Source organism: Amphibalanus amphitrite, unplaced genomic scaffold (assembly GCF_019059575.1).
Source record: "Amphibalanus amphitrite isolate SeventyFive unplaced genomic scaffold, NRLGWU_Aamphi_draft 000034F_arrow, whole genome shotgun sequence".
NCBI lineage: Eukaryota > Metazoa > Arthropoda > Thecostraca > Balanomorpha > Balanidae > Amphibalanus > Amphibalanus amphitrite.
The window spans coordinates 441715-461480 of NW_024881530.1; the positions used below are offsets into that span (position 1 = coordinate 441715).

The following is a 19766-nucleotide window of genomic DNA, read 5'->3' on the forward strand; positions in this document are numbered from 1 at the left end:
AGCGACAACGGTGCTGTGTCTTTAGCAGCCAAGAAAGCGTGAACTGCTAGTGAGGCAAGCGGAGCCGCCTGTTATGCAATCTGGCGAAGGAAATTTAAAAGACAATTATGGTTCTGTGGGATTTTGAAAACTTCTCTTTTTACTGTTTAATGCCGAGACACATTTTTTTTGCATTCATATCTCGTTGGCAAACGAGGAAGAGAAAAGGTGCATGATATCGAAATATAGATAGATAATTTTTACCATAACTTCGTCAGCTCGCAAGGAGAAGGACTTAGGTACTGGCATGCCTATACGTAGTTCCGGCCACCATGTTAGCATGAGTGGCAAAAGAAAAGATGCCAAAAGTTGTGAACTCATTCAAAGGAAGTGTAGACCTTGATCAGATTTTCTGGAAAGTGCTACGAGCTGCCGCGTGAAAATGTAAAGGGTAAAGCCCTGATGACACGGCTGCACCTGTGACAAAATCATTGACAGTTTGGGGTGCAATGAAAATGATGTTAAGTTGCACGTTTGGACTGTTTTTGTCATTCTGATTCCGCTCTATAAAGAGCTTTAATGAAATACCAAAGACCTCGGATGAAAGGAGTTCCTGCTATTAGAGCTGTTCGATGTATTCGAATACAGGCAAGCAGCCTCTCTCTTCATCAATATAGGAAATACGTTGATATAGTGTAATTGTAATCGTCATTGTAAGGTTTGTTAGAAAGTGGACATCAAAGGGTAGCCGTGGGAATCTGGCGGCGACAGTGACACAGAGATGCCGGACCTCTCTCAATTTCCGGTGGCGTGGTCAGCCCGATGCGTCACGGAAACCGCGCCACAGATATTTCGGTGAATCACGGAGACCGTTGCGGCTGACCTGCCTCGACTTGGCTACTCAGTTTCTCTCTCGACGCAGTCCGTGGTCATGCACAGGTCAACGACGCCCGTTACGGCTCTGCTGCTGGCTCGTCGCACGACCCCCTGCGGACCCCCGACTGACGACAGCTCCCACAGAACCAGTGGCGCGGGTCCTCTGAATGAGAAGTCGACCTTGACGAAGGCGGTTCGGCTGCCGGGTCATCCTGTTTGCCGTCACGTCTGGTCAGTCCGTAGTAACACCACTACGGGGGGACGAGACGAGAGACTCGTCAGAGACCGTGTTCACCTTGAGTGGCCGCCCAGCCGGCCCGGCCAGAGAGGCCACTTGGAGCTGGAGTTGTTGGGGCGTCTCCGACAACCAATGTCCGGTTCGTCCGGCACCGCGCGCACGCACCGGAATCGCCACGACTGGGGTGACCGGTCCGATTCCAATACCCCTGCCCCTCGCTCTCGGAACCGCATTTCCACAACCTTCCGTGATATGTCGCTTCGGATATTCCGGCTCTTCCGGCTCTTATTGAAATAGACGTATCGCTGCAGAGGTTGTTTGGCGTGGAGGTTGGGCTGGCAGTGATACCGGACACGGGCGAAGGAGTATGTATACACGTACTAAAACCTCAAATATGTATCCTAGGAGCGCGTTACAGCCAGAAAGAACACTTTGATGGAAAGGTCAGCGGTAAAAAGGTGCTACCGAATCGGACACCATTCGGTTGGCTTGGAAGGGACTCCGTGCACGCACTCGGTTGACTCAATCCGCAGTCGGTTGCCACTTGTCCAAGAGACAAGTAACATATATTGTCACGCATCGTAGATACAAATTATGCTTCTTAAGAAGAAAATGAACGCTCATCCCCAAAAACAAAGTAATGTTAGATATAAATCAAAGCTTGGGAAATACACAGAGACTCTGCTCATTAGCATCATCAAGAAGCTTATCGGGCGGTGACCCGAGCGTTGCACCGACAATTACAACATCATCTTTATCATTCAACGAGTGTGGGGCACCCACCACTACCTAATTAGTCAAAATCCGATACCATTAGCAATATTAATTGTTGAGACTTGAGAATGTCTTTGTACCACTGATTTACGAACCACATTCAGCTCGCAAGAACCTTCGTGTATTTGGAAAGAGTCACTGCTGTACTCTTTCCCAGGCCAACAAAAGACCGCACCGATGAGGTGCTGAGTTCAGTCCTCTCCCACAGTAACCCGAAGGTGACTGAACCTGACGCGGTGACCATCCCCGTGTCGCCGTGTCCAGACGTGCCACCTGCAGTAAAATACGTCCAGGAATGCGGCACATCTGCGGCCGCACTGAGCGCGGACTGCGCGCGAGCTGATCGCCGCCATCCTGCTCTGATCCGCTGATGCGATTGTGGCCGGGCACCGCCGCGTGGCTGTGCGATGGCGCCCCGTGGGACGCTCCGACAGCGCTCCTCCGCTGCGGCGCTGGCGGTGATTCGTGGTGGAGCCCCTGCGCGAGTCCATTAGGGATGCTCGAGCGAATTGGCATAGGACTCTGGGCTGTTTGTACAAAAGCTACTGATTGGTCTGTGAAAAAGCGTCAGGTTGGCTCGTTGGTTGTAGGGTTACTAATATGATGGATTCATTGCACTGAGCATAAGGTTCATTATGAGCTGGCTCGTTACAGAAGTCTGGGTAAATTTGTGATAGAAGACTGATTCATAGCAGAGGCCTTAGCTCGTTACATAATATGAAGTTAGTCAGTGGATGATGAGTCTGGTCAGTTACTGCGCGGAAGGAACAGACAGGGATGCGGTCGGTTCTTTACGTGGGTTGGCTTCCATCCGCTATGGGGGGCTGCGCTGACCCGTTACAGGTTAGTTCCGTTACAAAAATACCGCCGACCTGCATCGGTCCACGACCACAGCTCTCCGTTCGCGCGGCCTCAATCACGACGTCCCAGATTTTTCCGCTCCTGGATAATGTTCAAACCGATCCGGTTGTTCCGGTCTTCAGCGGGTCCTCCGGCGGGGAGGGCAGCGGAGAGGAGTCCAGGGAGTGGAGTGACCTGAGTTGACCCGGTCAGCCGAGACCGGCTCATCCGGCTGCTGACGGTACTGCCAGTCGCGCGACCAGTTCCTGCCCCCTCCCATGGCACCGTGGCTCTGGCGGACCGGCCAAACCGGCCCCCTGTCCCCGAGCGCGACGGCGACGTACGGGCAGGTGCAGCGGCGGCGCCGCTCGGCCAAACCCGATCCGTCGGTATTCGGGAATGGCTCAGTGACCTTTTCTATTATATGCCACCACTGCAGGGCTTTGACCGCGCGGACGTGTGGACCATAAAAATGAGCAGATACACAGGTCAGAACTCGACAAACAGAGGCATAACAGTTTCTGAAATTATCGTATTGCAAAGAGAATAGCAAAAATCGTAGTATGTTATCGGCAACTTTTACAATAGGCTGGGATGAGTGCTAACTAAACAAAATAATTGTATTTATGTAAAGCAACAATGGTATGTTCTACACCTTGCAATCTTCCGCTACAGGAAACTACCTGAATGGGAGCATCTCATGCGAACCCGGAAACGGGCTACATCCGTTGCAACGGGGAAGTCAAACCACTTTGATGCCCGCAGCCCCAAACCGCCAAAAGGTCTCCTTTTGGAACAAAAGCTAGCAATACCATAACGGCTTGGATTGCTCAGATTAACGCGGTGTGAATACTTATTCTCTTGTTCTTTGTGTCCGATACCATACAACATGAGTTTAGTGACGCCTTTTCCATGTGTACGAGGTGTATTGAACTGTAACATCATTTGTGAATCCAACGCTTTACCCTGCGCTTTACCATATTTTGATAGTACATTCTGTAATTGTGTTGGGCTGAAGCATAAATAAATGTCATTAGGAGTACCTAATGATTTTGCAATTTACACTGCTTACGAGCAACGGGGTTTTCCCCAAACACAAACTGAACATTCACAACAGTTCCGCAATGCACAGGTTATATAACCATGGTGAAGTAGACAGAGAAATTTGAAAGGTGGTAAAATTGCGTCTCATCTTCAATAACAGACGCTTGGAGAAAACTTGCGGCTGTTTTCGAGTCGCAAAATGATGTTGAAAGATAGCTTCACTTGTGGTATTTGGAGAAAGCTAAATACCTACTATTGCTTAAAGGATAGCTTATGAAGATGTACACTGGTTTGTTGTCTGAATATTAATTGTATAACTACGCGACATGTGTGCAAGACGTCATGCTATGGTAGGTATAAGAGTCACTGTTGATGAGTTGAAACGTCTCACGATATGGGGCAAGGCGCAACGAAACAGAGTGTTAAAAAATATATGTTTTATGAAGGTATGAGCAAGAATCTTGGAAATGTGAATTTTCCCTTGTTTTCTGTTTGCGATGTCAGTTTTTTTTACAGATTATGCCGTTTGCTGTATAAATGAGATTTCAAAACGCATTTAGCCATTTTATTCGAGTTTTCGCAATTTTTTATTTTTTACTTTATGGTGCGCATTTCTTAGATAAATAAATCGTGATTTGTCGGTTCGTGATAGAACCTAACCATTGAATGAAAAAGGGAATTTAAGTATTTGCGAGAAGTATAGAAGATAGGGCTTCCTATGATTGTCTATCGAAATTGAGGAGATGAATTCAAATAGAACATTGACAGAGTTAAAGAAAGACATCGCCTTCCCCTTGTTGGACGAGACAGAGATTTTGGCAAATTAACCCTCGCCGGCACAGGCCATTTTGAGTCCTTCGACGGCACAAGAGGGGGTTGGTACGACCCCCACCCCCTCGCGTTTGGCCCCTGATGGAGCTAGAGCTTCGCGGAAAAAAACGAGCGTGCTGCCCGTCACGAGAGGAAGCCAATCCTACCCAATTTTAAGGTCCTAGGTCATCAGTTGACCTTCCAGGTCAGGTCAATGACCCAAAAATAGGGAATATCGGGACCTGTTAGAAAGTCGTGAAGTGTGGCTGCTAAGGGGTTTTCCGGGGTGCTGATCACGAATATCGTGTTAGTTTTGATCACAGATGATGTCGTTACGCGTTTAGACCAGGTCGGGTCAGGTCAGGTCAGGTCAACCGGTAGAGGCCGTGACGGGTATTCGTAGGGCTGTCATCCGCCTCTGACAGCCTCGTAAGATTGTATGATATGATTATATGATTGTAGCTACTTCATCCTCAAATCGGGTCGCCTCGTCGACGATGACATTAGGCCTAACCAGTAAACGAAGTAAACTAAACTAAATTAGTTTTTCAGAGGTGACGCTGCTTTTCACGGTCCCATTGCCAGTTAAGTGAGGTAAATTCTTGATCACTAACCACTCCTAACTCATGCATCCGCTAGTAGGTATTAGTCGTTTTCACGACGGGCTATATCTGGCGAATGCACCTAACTTGACTAAAGCTGTACCAAATCCCTTTAACAGCAAATATCTTCAAATTATGAATTCATTTCGATGTTTTAACCCGCGCCCTGGTGTGGGTCTGAGCCACCTTCGCCCTGGTGGGGGGGGGGCCAAAATGACCCCCCCCGTCTAACTCGAAAACGAAGAGGGCTAGGAAGACGCGGAAAAAAGCAAACGAAAGCCCATAACAAGTACGTTCGAAAGTATTTCGGTCATTTTTTCGCTAAGGTCAATATTGAGGTCGCTAGAGGTCATCATAGGTCAAATTTCAGTGTTTTCGGTGTTGCCGGACATATTCCGCTGTAGCTCGGAAACTAGAAGAGCTAGAGAGCCGCGGAAAAAAGCAATCGATAGCTCTTTTCAAGCTCTTTCGCCAAGGTTCGTCAGATTTGACCTCAGCTCAACGGTTTGGCCTACAGAGGTCATGCAAGGTCAACTTGGCAAATTTCGTTAAAAATGTTTTTAACTATAGCATGCATTCACGAGAAAATAGAGAAACGATTCATGCACCATCGTGCTTGGCTCGTCGAGACGCGTCGAATGATATATAGTTTGACCTCGAAAGGTCATTTTGAAAATTTGACCTCAGGTCAAGGTCATGACCTTACCGAAATAGGTCATGCTGCATATCATTCGATCCGCATTGACGAGACAAACACGATAAACGTCGAACGGAGTCTCTATCTCTATTCAATAACAAGTAAGTGCAGAAAAACCGCTGGTGACCTCTGGTGACCTCGGACGACCTATGGATACCTTATAAAGTTCACCGGTGATATTTTCGGTAGGATGACCATCAGTGACCTGTAATACCATGATCCCGATCATTGTCTTTCAATCTCTTCTCTAGCAAAAGTTATACGCAAAAAAACTCGTGTTTTTCTCAGGTTATTTGTTCGAAATATACAAATCACATTCAGCAGTACTTTATTGACAAAAAACCGCTTTCAATGACAAATAACGCATGTAAATCTTGAATTACAACAAAGGAGACGCAACAAGCGTATCTCTCGAACAATGAGCAACCATGAGCCTTCGAAGACACAGGTTCTAAACACAGATATAAGCACCAGGTTCTAAACCCCGAGCCAATCCCCGAAACCAGCTCACACCACTGTCAGACCAGATCAATCGCTGCAACCAGATCACTCGCTGCAACCAGCTCACACCACTGTCAGACCAGATCACACCACTGTCAGACCAGATCACTCGCTGCAACCAGCTCACACCACTGTCAGACCAGATCACTCGCTGCAACCAGATCACATCACTGTCACACGATGCAGATCACTCGATGCATGAGTTGCACACCTTGTTGCTGTGGTTCGCGCACACATACTGCCCGCATCCCTCGCACCTGCTCGACTTCCCCATAGCACCTTTCCGCCGTTTGAAGCCCTCACCGTGAGACTCCTCCATGCAGATTCTGCACCGGCCCCTCTCCGGTCCAGCTGTACTTGGCCCGGCGCCGGATGTGCTAGAAGCCATCAGGTCTCTTTCTAGCACCGAGCCGATGGCGTGCACGGTGACGCGGTTGAGCGATCCTTGCTCCTGGTAGAGCTTCGCTCGACGCTGCACCTGAGGCAGCATGAGCTCTTCCGCCAGAGCTCGGCAGAACGCTGTCCTGCCCCCATGTTTCACGTCAGCGTGTCGGTGCTGTGGGTGCCGGGTCACGAAAATGTGATACCCGTTCAGGCAGGATGCCGCCACCATAAACGTCAGCACCCTGGTGGGCCACCTTCTGACAACGCCTGCGGAAGAGCCGCTGTTTTCGATGATGGCGTCGATGACGTCGACCCCTCCTTTTGTGCTGTTGTAAAACAGAATCGTCTCAGGCTTCTTAGACCGCTGATCGATGAGCGACTGTTTGTGCATGGTCGATGCCACGAGGACGACTTTGCCACGGCGTGGGCAGTAAGATGTCAGCTGCACGCCGTTTCTGTAGGCGAACATGCAGCTGTCAGCCTCTCTGCCTGCTGTCGCCGCCAGCTCCTTTGGCAACAGCGCCCGGTTTGAGCGAAGCGTCCCCACCGATGACAGGCCGAGGTCACGGAGGTCTTCCACGAGAGGTATCGAGGTAAAGTATCGATCCATCGTCAAGTTTCTGCCACTTTTGACGAGCTCCAGGGCCAGATATTTGACGAGCTCGTCCACTTTGGTGATGACACTGTTGGCAGGGGCACGCTCCGGCTCGACCGGTCTCCCAGGGTAGACCCAGGCCTTCCACAGATAACGGCTGTGGGCATCAGATGCCGTCCTCACCAGTATTCCGTACCGGCCAGGTTTTTGCGGCATATACACACGGAACGGACACCTTCCGCGGTACTTGATGAGCGACTCGTCGATCGTGATGTCATCCGATGGCGTGTAATGACGTCTGAGGTTGTTGTCAAACATGCCGAACACCTCCCTCATTATGCAGAACTTGTCGGCACGCCGCCTGTCGTCACGTGTTGCTGCGTCATCGAAGGAAATATGCGCCAGCAGAGCCAGGTACCGCTGTTTCCCCATGGCGGCACGGAACAGGGGAGGCCCGTGCTTGGCCGAGAACAGATCATCGACTCCGATGTCAAACGTGCCGCGGAGCACGGTCATTCCGATGAAGGCTCGGAGCTCGGTCTCATCCAGAGGCGCCAGAATGTACTTCTTTTTTCGCTGTTCATCGGAACTGCCCTTTTCCGCGAAAATTTGCCTGGCGTCATCCAGTTTCCGGTTGGTGTGTGTCAGGATGATATTCATGATGTCCTGGCTGATGTATAGGCCAAATGCCTCGCCTTCTGTTTTGACATTTTTGGCTGCCGGTCCTTTCAGGCCTGGTGTTTCTCGGGTGATGTTCGCCCGGTCGCGCCTGCGCTGGACGTTTTCAGGCTCGACCGTCCACTCGGCAGCGACCTGCCCTCCTCGCCGAACGATGTATGTTGCAGGTGCCTCCGGCAGGGTTTGAAGATCGGCTTCGGCGAGTGTTTTTTCTGAGACCGTCAGTCGTCTCGTGAGACTCTTCCAGACTCTTCCTCTGGCAGGTGGATCAGTCTCTGGCTCACTATCGGACTGGTCCTCGTTCGGCACGCCGCCGTCCTGCGGCGTCTCACTGGGCACCACCTGGAGTTCGACGAGGCAGTCGTCCTCCGACACATCTGACTCGTACTCACTTTCCTCACTGTCAGATTGCGTCGCCAACAGTCTCGCAATGTCCGCGTCGTTCAACTGTCTTTCACGGTACGCCATGTCGCCGTCACAGCGCTGACGGCAACACGCACACGCACACACTGTCGTCGACAGACTGACGAGTCACTAATTTGTTCTGTCTTGGCGTCTTGACACTTATTTGTTTTGAACCGCTCTTTATTGACCTTTTACACCCTTCCACAAATGACACCCTTTGATGCAGACCGCCCGCCGAACCGAGCGCCAGTGATCGAGGGGGAGATAAGAGCCCGGGAGGGGAGATAACAGTATCGGCCCGCCCACCCCCGCACAGGTGGTGGGAAGTTGGCGGCGTGCGTACGCAGTATTTGTTTTGAACCGCTCTTTATTGACCTTTTACACCCTTCCACAAATGACACCCTTTGATGCAGACCGCCCGCCGAACCGAGCGCCAGTGATCGAGGGGGAGATAAGAGCCCGGGAGGGGAGATAACAGTATCGGCCCGCCCACCCCCGCACAGGTGGTGGGAAGTTGGCGGCGTGCGTACGCAGTCAAACGGAACGCCGCTCTCCCGGTTTCCGGAAACATATGCGCCGATACCTACTTCAGCCGGGGAACACTTATACATGTTGCTTTGCAAATTGCTATACCTACTTGAAAATTACGGCCCACACATGCACTTTACTTTTATTTGGCTGTTTTCACTCTCAAATTACTCACAGCTCAACGTCGAAATGAATTGCCATTTTCTTGATCTCTTTCTCGAAACAATATAACAGGAAATAGGCATAATATGCCTTGCTTGCATGAAATAGCATAGTTGACCGGAGATCAACATCACATAATCATATTTGTAGGAGATACCATTCTCAAATATTCATAACCGCTAACGAGTTTGCTACCATCGTATTCGCCTCGTGAAATCGAGTGAAATGATATATCGCATGACATGTTTGCATGAAATGACATATTTGACCTGAGGTCAAGGTCATGACCCATATGTTTCATATTGCTTACCAATCGATGCAAACTGACAAGAAGAACACAAAGATGAAAAATTCATCACTATAAGCCGATCGTGTCAGAAGTTTGAATAATCAAGTGTGAAAACCGTAAAAAAAATCCATGGAGATGACCTAGCGTGACCTCAGCGAGGTCACAAGCAAATGGTTTCACATGGGCTGTGATTTGCTGACCCAAGACACTTCAATAACGAAATATAGGAACAATCACGCCCGATTTAGCTGAAAAACAACTACTTTTCGATTCTCCCATTGACTTATAATGGGGAGCAGCGATGACCTGACCTGACCTTAGGTCACATTTATAAAAAATCCGAGATAGCCATTTTGTAGAGCTGGGTGACATCTTCAAGTACTGTAAATTTTACATCGATCGGATAAAAGCTGTGCTTTTGAGAGAGCTTTGAACTTTTTTAGAGGTGGTGTCAGTTTTGGTGACCTTGTGACCTGACCTGACCTGACCCGAACCCCCAAAAAAAGGACATGATGTAAAAATGTTGAATAAACAGCTATACAAAGTTTCAGGGCGCTAACTCAAGTGGTTTCTGAGTTATCGCTGAAAAACCACAGGGGGGGGGCCAAAATGGCCCCCCCCACCAGGGCGAAGGTTAATCGATGATAGGTAGCTAATGTTTGATACGATGACAAAGAAGGCATATAAGCAATTAGAGCAATCCTAGCTAATACCTAGCTACGAAGAAACACACTGACCCTAATTTGACCAAATCTGCACCAAATCTGCACCAGATGTGACCAAATGTGTACCAGATGGCCGTCGTGAAAACGGCTATTAATGAATCAGGAAGGACCATCTGGCTCACGAGCGACAGAAACAAGCGGTGACCTGAGTGGATCCAGAAAGGTAGTCCGGATGCTGTGGGAGCCCCAAAATGCTTTCTTCAAATTCCAAAATCTTCTCGCATTTCAATTCCTGGTAACTTTTAAGCAAACCTTTCCTGATAGAAATGGCTTAGTTTTCGTCTGATTCTAGAAAAACGATAAAGTTTCACCAACTTTGGGTGATACGTTGATCGCTCTCCCTTGGATCCGCTAGTGACGGTCGCTGTCGCCCCGCTGCGGTGCGGCACTGCGGTGCTGTCAGCCATTTTGTAGGTGGCGGCACTGATCGGTGCGGGCTGCGAAGGGGGGGCAGCCGGACCGCCGCCGCCGGAGCCGCCGCCGGAGCCGCCGCCGCTGCGGGCAGAACATCCTGGAAACTTCCCCGCTACTTATCTGCGCCGGAGATTTTTTGGCGAGACCGATGACCGCAGCTGTTAGTGGTCGTTTTGCATTCAGCCGGGAACGCCCGAGATGACGTTAGATCACTATCTGGGCTGCGCTGAATCCTCAGACCACAGCGCGGCAAGTTCTGAGCACAAATTGCGAGCATTGTTCGCAATCCGTGGGCGGATGCAATTTCTGAGAGATGACTTGTTGCTCAACCGTACGTCGGCGTTTGGGCCGGGGAATACGTGTCGGCAGCCGGCCGGCCTGGGGAGATGGACTGCTCACTGTTCAGTATTTACTGGAGTCCACAGTCCACTGGACTGCGAGCGACCGCGTTGCGACAGGGAATGACGCTAGACAGGTGCATATAAATCTGGAAATACGTTTGGACGAACTAGAAGTAGTCGTGCAATGGTCTTTGTCGACGCCAATTTTGTTGTAAGCCATATTGCAATATTATGCAGCATATGCTACATCTTATAAGTATCTAACTATTATCATGCCGAAACCAAAACTTTTATGTGCTGCTGCCGCCGGTGAATACCTAACGCTCTAAAGATATAGCGGTTTTAACAACACATACATTCTGGAATAGCATCAAGCCGAAAAAGGTAAAACCCACAACGAAGCCGCAGTAGCGGCGGAACACCTTCAATTAGGGGGGCGGGGGGCACTGCCGACGTTTGGTCCCATTCTTTCCATGCAACGCCCATAGGGCTAATGTTAAAAAGGCAAAAACAAGGGGGGCACAGTTCCCCGGTGCCCCCCCCCCCCCGTTCCGCCCCCTATGCGAAGCAGCACCAGATGAAGGCAAAACCTCGCTAAGTACTTCTTGACGAGGTTTTGCCTCACCAACCGGGCAGCTACATCCGCGTACCTTCTGAACCCTGTTGCATGACAGCTCCGTGGAACCAGGTTTGGACACATCATCAATGCTTATTCGTCCAATTCCCTGCAGTCTGCACCGTGAGTTCGGGTTCCCGCGAACCGGTCATTTCCACCACCCAGCTCGCGACCGGTGACACTGGTAGGGCTTGTCGCACAGGTTCTGTATCGAGTTCCACGCCGTCACCAATGCTTAAGCAGGTGGTAGAATTCACAAACAGGCTGATACGGGCACACCGACATGTCATTCATTGATAGAACGGGAGTGGCTGGTCAGGCCGACACTAAAAGACATGCATAAAGGGATGACTTGCTTAGTTAGGTCTTATCTGCACTCATCCAGCGGATTATGCCCAAGTAAACAGGTTCATGACTACAATGCGTTCGAGATTTAATATATTTAATTATCTTTACTGATTGTTTGATATAACCATGGGCACGGGAACCGTGGGCGTAGTAGAGGCAGCTCGCCCCCACAAGTTTGGTGTCGTGGGGTCGCTGCCCCCACAACTTTCGGGTAGATTTTTCTCCAGAAAGCAAACACTGAAGTGACGGGGTCTACGAAGTGAAAAACTCCTATTTAGCTTGAGTGTCATTTTTCGTTTCCTTTCTTTTGGCAACTTTAGCAGAGCTACAGACTGGCAACCCTGGCAACAGAGTCAACCCTGGCCTGGCTGGGGAATTGACTTCATAACTACCTTTTACATGTGCAGATAATCGCCAACGAATTGGAATGAGCATTTATTGGTTATACAAAAGACTTTGGTCCCCCAAAACGTACAGATTTAGACAGTACATGGGATACCCCTCCTCCTCCAACTTCCAACTCCACAACATTTTGGTGTCAGTTACTTGCAGTATTGAGTTGACCCAAAAACCTGTGGCTATACCTACATTGAGTTTGCCCTCACAACATGAAAATAGTGTCCCTGGATATAGCCTGATGAATTTGTCGTTTGCCCATTAAAGTTTATCGAAGTGTGCTCGTTCACCGATCGTGTGCTTACTTACAGCGATAAATGAGATCATCACATATCCGGCTTTACGTGTGCAAATCCTTCAAAACCTACTTCGTGAGTTTCGCTGTTTGCGTTTATTGACCCATGAGAGTTAGCAGCCTGTTCTGAATGTTCTCAGTCTGTCACCCACCTGTAGCTGTAGTCGTACGTCTCGTCGGTCTGCACGTGATGGCCTTCCTCCGGCGGCACCGGCTGCATGGTCAGCATGGCTGACGCAGCGGCCGTCAGCGGGCCGTCCGTGTACTCGGTCTGCCATTCTGCTGGTACCGGCTCGCCGTCATGCACCACCTCGACTGTCTCGTGGACCACCTCTCCTCCAGCTCCCGCTGCTGCTGCTGCGGCAGCTGCGGCGGCAGCTGCGGCGGCAGCGGCTTCGGCTGCTCCCGGGGAGTCGACTGGTGGGGTTGGATCCGGCGGAGGGGTGCCACCGCGGGACTCGCTGTTGAAGAGAAACAGAGGTCTATGGTTAGATGAGACGGTTTACAGAGGAGTTGTAACAAAAGTAACACACTTCGACAGATGTTATTTACAAGCATCAATTAACCCTCGCCCTGGCAGGGGGGGTCGATGCGACCCCCCCCCTAAGGTTTTTCGAGGATAGCGTAAAAACGGCGGCGCGCAGCGCCGCCAAATTTGGCACAGCCTATGGGGCAACCTTTTTACATATGACCTGAAAATTTCAGGTCCGGGTGACCTTGGGTCAGGTCACCAGGTCAGAAAAACCGGTACAAGGTCATGGTCAAATTTCAATTTTCTTTTTGCACCTGTCCAACTCACAGTTTTGCACTGATTTCCTTCAAACTTTCAGGATGTGCTAAGTTCACCGAGTTGTATAACATACGAGGGGGTATCGAAAAGTTCTGATCATCACATAGAAGATATAGACCGATTTTGATGATTTTTGGTAGGCATTATATTTGGTTCTCAAGAACAATGTTCCCGCAAAGAAAATCCTGAGGAGTGGTTTTATCTTATGTAGGAGAGACTTAGAAGTAAAAAAGATGAGCATTGGGCCCACTGAGGACCAAACCGTCATCCAACTAATGCATTTGAAACGTTATCACACTGATAAAATACATCAAGAACGTGAACTTAGTTTATTGCGAAGAAAGCCCATCTCATGCACTTACCGAAAATGAAGAAATAATTTTCAACTTGGTTGCATGGCCTTTGCAAGGGAGTCAAGAAGTGAGTGACTACCAGTGATTGACAAGGTGGTGACTGTGAAGGAAGTGGAGGACCTCATCCTTACAGATCGTCGTGTGGCCTTTCAGATGATTGTGCAACAGAAAGGTCTCAATGCTGGCAGTGTCTGAAAATATTATCAGCGAAGAACTACAGACGATAAAGGAGTCAGCCCGCTTAGAAGTTCGTGTGTCTACTTTGTTCGAGAGAAAAGTTCGTCTTGGCCTTTTGAAACGAAAACTAGGCCTTTTTTAGGAAATTGAAGACATCTTTGATCATTTGATGACTTGTGACGAATGCTGGGTCTATGCGTATGATTCAGAGACAAAAAGATGATCTAGAAGTTTAAGCACGGCACATCTGCCCTTCTTAAAAGGCGAAGATGCAGAAGCCGATATGGAAAGTCAATGCTCTCAGTGTTCTGGATCTGGCGTAGGAAAGTCATTACCGACTGTCTTGATAATGGTCGGATAATGATAAGCATGCGCTACTGCACACTTTTGAAGAAATTGCGAGATGGCCTCAAGCAGAATCGCCGCAAAAAAAGCCCAGGAAAGATGTTTATCCTCACGTACAGTGCCCCCACCCATTCGTCCTGAGCTGCGATTGAAGAAACAACATGATGTGGACATTAAATCCTACCGTATCTAACAAATTCACCTGACCGGGTATTAACTGACTCTTGATTGTTACGGGAGATGAAAAATCCACAGTATGGCCGGTGATTGAAGGACAGAAATGACGTCATTGATGAGGTGAAGCAGTGATTTACGGGACAGTGCGAAGGTTCTACAATGACCGCCTGAGGCAGTTCAAGAAACGATGCAATAAGTTTGCGGTCGTGTGTGGTGACTTGTGAAGAAGTAATGAACATCATGTAAAAAAATCAAATTTCTATCACATCTAATTCATGGTGATGATCAGAACTTTTCGATACCCCCTCGTATAGTTCGGGTTTTTTGAGGTCACTGACCTGAGGTCAGTTAGAGGTCATGACGTCGTAATGTTAAGCCTATGGGAAAATACCAAATTCGGAAAATACTGGAGATATCCGCTTTGTTCTATCACTTTTGTGCTTTGAAACCACAGTACTTAACATCAGGTCACTTGGTGCTTCTTTGTTTGGTGTACTTATCCATGGGTCAGGTCAAATGAGGTCAATTGAGGTCAAATGACGTTTTTGCTAATAACTTGGCACATAATGACGCTAGAGCTTAGAAAATGGTATCATTGTGTTCCTGGTGATCAGCCGAATCGAATGATATGCGATATGATGCCATTTGGTTAACTTTAACTTAATCTATTAATTTAAGTTTAGGTACTTAAAATTTAAGAAAAACTTTAAGTACACTTAAGCAACCTAAAAAGTATATCATTCGACGCGCCTTGACGTGCTGAGTTCACTGGTGCTTTTCTTTTTGCTCTATCTTAATTAGATCAAAAGTTATAAGCGAAAAACTTTTGACCTGTTTTTAGCGAAATTTTTACATTTATACCCCCCAAAACCCCCCTAAATATTGACCTAGAGCAACCAAATTTGCACAGGGGCGAGAACTCCAGGGGGCCCACCTACCTACCAAATTTGGTGTTTCTAGGTGCCATAGGAGCCAATCGCGAGGGGGGGGTCGCATCGACCCCCCCCCCCTGCCAGGCCGTGTTATGAAAAATGCCCTGCCAGGGCGAGGGTTAAATCGCTCTCATCACCAGTAAAACGTTTTATGCCATTTCAAAAGCCGCTAATCGATTGTCGAGTTAACTCCCAAATAATACAATACCCTTTGTCTACTCCACTCAATGACATTTAGAGGTCACACACTAGTCACAAACAAACATGAAAACTTATGCAGTTCCGTGTTCAGGAATGAATTGAGGAATAATCCATCATTTGTCTTATGTCGTCGAGAGGCCTGTGACAGATGCCGGAACCAATTCTGTTATGGAATACCACCGGTTCTGGCGAATTCTGGGCTCAATGACAGCCGAGGTAACCGACTGAGTTGGTCCCGGCGGGTAGGGGTCCGGTCTGGGGCCTTGGGGTAGGTCAGTTAGTCCCGCTGGAGGGGGGGGGGCTGAACTGGAAACGGTTCTGGGCCGAGGAGTGACCAGGGCAGACCAGTGTCGCTCGCCAACTCCCAGGACTGGTTTCATTCAAGCGTACTCGCGTAAGCCAATCCCGTTTTATTCAACACAAGGAACTGGCAGTGTGATCCGGTGCCGTATTAGCGTGTCATGTAGAGAGGAGAGGAGCGTTAGCTGGCTAAACCGTTCGGTAAGTGTATGGCTGAGCTGAGGCGGTGCTGTCTTACCATAACGTTTCGCGGCTTGTGCGAGGGGAACTTTCACCGTATTATAGTGAAGAAGGTTTCACTTGTCGACTTCATAACGGTCTAAGAGTTGGCCGCTTAGTTTAATAATGTTTTTATTTCGAAAACAGACATTTGTCTGAAATGAGACGTCTATTGTTGCACCAGAATAAATACACTTGTAATAACTTCTGACGTTTTACAAAAAAAAAAAAAAACATAAGCGCACTCTGAATTGAAATTAAAACAACTATTGAGCATCTTATTTGCAACACATCTCAACGAATGTTGCCCTACACAAATGCTTCTCATTCGAGTATCGCTGTGATTTACACGCGTCGATCTCTGCTCACTGTCTCCAAACTCCTACTTTACACAAGACAGCCAGTCTATACCTATTTATGGCGTCTCAGCAGCTGCCATATATCGTCCACAGAGGCCGGCATGCTCATTACAAACGCAGCCTCCAGCGAATGGCGTCCGTCGGCGCCCGAACGGTGACAAGATGGCGGCCCGTGCGAGGACACTGGTCACCGGACGCCCCGCCCCTCCCCACGGCGCGGCCGGGGGGGGGGACGCCGAGAGCGCACGCACCCGCGGGAGCCGCTGACGTCACTCCTGGACACTGGCCATGACGTCAGCGGTCCTGACGGAGGAGGGAGGGGAGGGATCCGAGGGGAAATGCCTAGATGTCACAGATTTTTCACAGACTGTCACATGCTTTTCATCTCAACATTTATTTCATATCCCTCCTTTCATCCCTCCTCTCTCTTTATGTCTCTCTCTCTCTCTCTCTCTCTCTCTCTCTCTCTCTCTCTCTCTCTCTCTCTCTCTCTCTCTCTCTCTCTCTCTCTCTCTCTCTCTCTCTCTCTCTCTCTCTCTTTCTCTTTCTCTTCCTCTTCCATCTCTCTCCTGTTCCTGTCTCTTCCCTCTCTCTATCTCTCTCCCCACTCTCTCTCTCTTTCTCTTGCCTCTCTCCTCTTTCTATCTCACTGCTCCCCCTCTCTCTCCTCTTTCCTTCTCTCTCTTCCCCCTCTCTCTCTCTCTCTCTCTCTCTCTCTCTCTCTCTCTCTCTCTCTCTCTCTCTCTCTCTCTCTCTTTCTCCGTATTCCTTTGCTACAACAACGGACAACCCCCTGTGCTGGGAAAATGCTAAATTTATCCACTCCTTAACACGGCCGCGCAATGTGCATGTGTCAGCTAGTGTCGTAGGGCTCTGGGCATGGTAAGTGCACGATGCAAATATGTAGAAGCAAATGCAGAAGGGAACCTTTGGAAGCTGCTTATAATAATGCAAGTGTATGTTTATACCGCGACCTTTAGGCAAAGTGTTATTTAGATTTGAGGAGTAATATCACTATATAAATTAATAAAGTATCTACCAATATGCTACACATACCATGAATTATAAATGAATATGACGGTATCAGACTGGCTTTACATGCTCCAGCCGTACGGAAGCCGACAGGGCTGTGATTAATTTTTCCATGTCCGCGATGAATAACTATCTGTCCGTTTTTTACCGTTGTGAGTTGCACCAGCACTCCTAAGAATTAAAACGGGCCGAGAGGCTATCAACCCCATCAATGCGCATTATTGCCTAGAATGTATCCACCCTCGGCATTCCTTTGAGCGACTCAATTTGCATCTTTCAGAGCGTTACGTAAGGCTCCTGTCAAACGGTGGCTTTGTCTCTCGGTAGCACGCGGCCGCCGCCGGAATAGGCCCGGGCAGCGCTTGTCGAACAGCACTGCGGATCCGAAGGTTGGGACTTGAATTGTGAAAAACCGCCCGCCCGCCGCCAAACGCAAACACCGCAAAACGCGCAAAACGGACGCCAAAACGCCAACGCAAATGCCGCAAAAAAATCGCCCGCGAAAACCGCAAAAAAAACTCAAAAAACGCAGCAAAAAAAATCAAAACCGCCCGCATCGCACGCACCCCAAACGCCAAAAAACGCCCGTCCGCCGCAAAACGCGAAAACCGCAAAAAAACGCAAACCCCGCCGCCGCAAAAAAAACCGCATCGCCCGCCGCCAACCGCGAAACGCCGCAAAAAACGACCGCCCGCCGCAAACCGCAACACCGCAAATAACGGCCGGCCGCCGGCGACCGCAAAACGCTGCAGAAAGCCGCCCGCCGCAAACCGCAAAACGCCGCAAAAGAAACGGCCAACCGCCACACACCGCCGCAAAAACGGCCGCCCGCCGCCAAACGCAAACACCGCAAAAACACCCGCATCGCCCGCCCGCCCGCCGCCAAACACAAAAACCGCAAAAAACGCAAACACCGCCGCAAAAAAAACGCCCGCAACGCCCGCCGCCAACCGCAAAACGCCGCAAAAAAACGGCCGCCCGCCGCCAAACGCAAACACCGCAAAAAAAAACGCAAAAAACGGCCGCCCACCGCCTAACACCGGAAAAAACGCAAACACCGCCACAAAAAAACGACCGCCGTCCGTTAAACGCAAACACTGACGCCATTGACCTCTATTGACCTCTATTAGGTATTATAGAGGTCAATGACTGACGCATTAAGACAAATATGGCGCTCTGCGGCAAATGTGGTGCATTCATATCTGCCGTTTAAGCAGCCATCCCTTAATTACAGCGCATCCTAATCGTCCAATGTTCGACAAAGATACGCACATTCTGCGATTTGCGGCAAAAAATGGCGCTTTGAGACAAACGTGGCGCACTGAGTCAAACGTGGCGCATTTGTTCCTGTCGCTTAACATTTCATCCACCCACCAAATTCTAGCCTAATCGGACTTAAACTGACAATGTTATGCACATTTGAATATTTCACTGTAAGATATCTCCGCAAAGGAGGTGCCCAAATTTGCACGTGTGCCATGTGACCGCCGGTGGTGTAAGCAGGACTTGTCCCCTCACTGATTGCACCATTTCAGTGTTCCTGGCTTGTGCTGTTTTCGTGCTATAAGGCCACAAATCGGCAAACACACGATAATCTGGGAGGTACGCGACTCAAACACGTGGCCACGTGGCACGTGCCGGACCTCTGATAGCTTCACCGCTCACGCCACGTGATGACCCATCGACGTGGCCATCAGCATGTAAAAGATGACCCCGGCCGGTGTCACCGTCTCTGAACAGTGGACGGCTAAACTCGAAAAACGGGAAAATTTAGGGAAATTTCACCTTTGAATATATAATTTCCCCAGAATTTTGAATTTTTCATTTTACAAAAAATCCGAGATAGCAGTTTTTTAGCCCCCTTCATTCTGTGCCTATACCCGTTTTCAGATCGACCCTATCATAAAACCTGACGGCCTGACGGCTATTTCCCCCATTCCTTGCATTTCACAATGCTAGTATATTTAAGCACCAAAATTGACCCCGTGCCACGGCACGTGCAATAGCACGTGGGCCACGTGACCACTAGTGCGACAAGCTGGACTCATCTGCTCACCGGCTGCACTGATTTGGTGTCGCTAGGTGGAGTGGTTTCCACGCCATAGGACCCCCAGTTGGCCAATGTCGCATTTACCACGAGGTTACCCCATCAAACACGTTTGCATGTGGCACGTGCTTTTCAATCGCCCCATATCTGACCCATACCACGTGGTAGCCGACACCCCGGGACACAACATATTCGAACATTTTCAAAATCTAACGTGGAAATTTTTGGCAAAATCGATTTGAAAATAATTTTTCGAAAATGCCATAGGCTCAACATGGGGTAACTGTCGGCGTCGAT

The 19766-nt window shown here is 49.2% G+C and overlaps 1 protein-coding gene across 12 annotated transcripts in view; it reads right to left on the minus strand.

Moving 5' to 3' along the window:
- The window catches only part of LOC122370100 (protein grainyhead-like), a 93400-nt gene that overhangs the window by 24944 nt on the left and 48690 nt on the right, over window positions 1-19766 (minus strand). For all 12 annotated transcript variants that reach the window (XM_043345408.1, XM_043345391.1, XM_043345370.1 and 9 more), the window contains exon 2: window positions 12690-12998. In XM_043345408.1, coding sequence (XP_043201343.1) covers window positions 12690-12998 — 309 coding nt within the window. The remainder of the gene's footprint in view (window positions 1-12689; window positions 12999-19766) is intronic.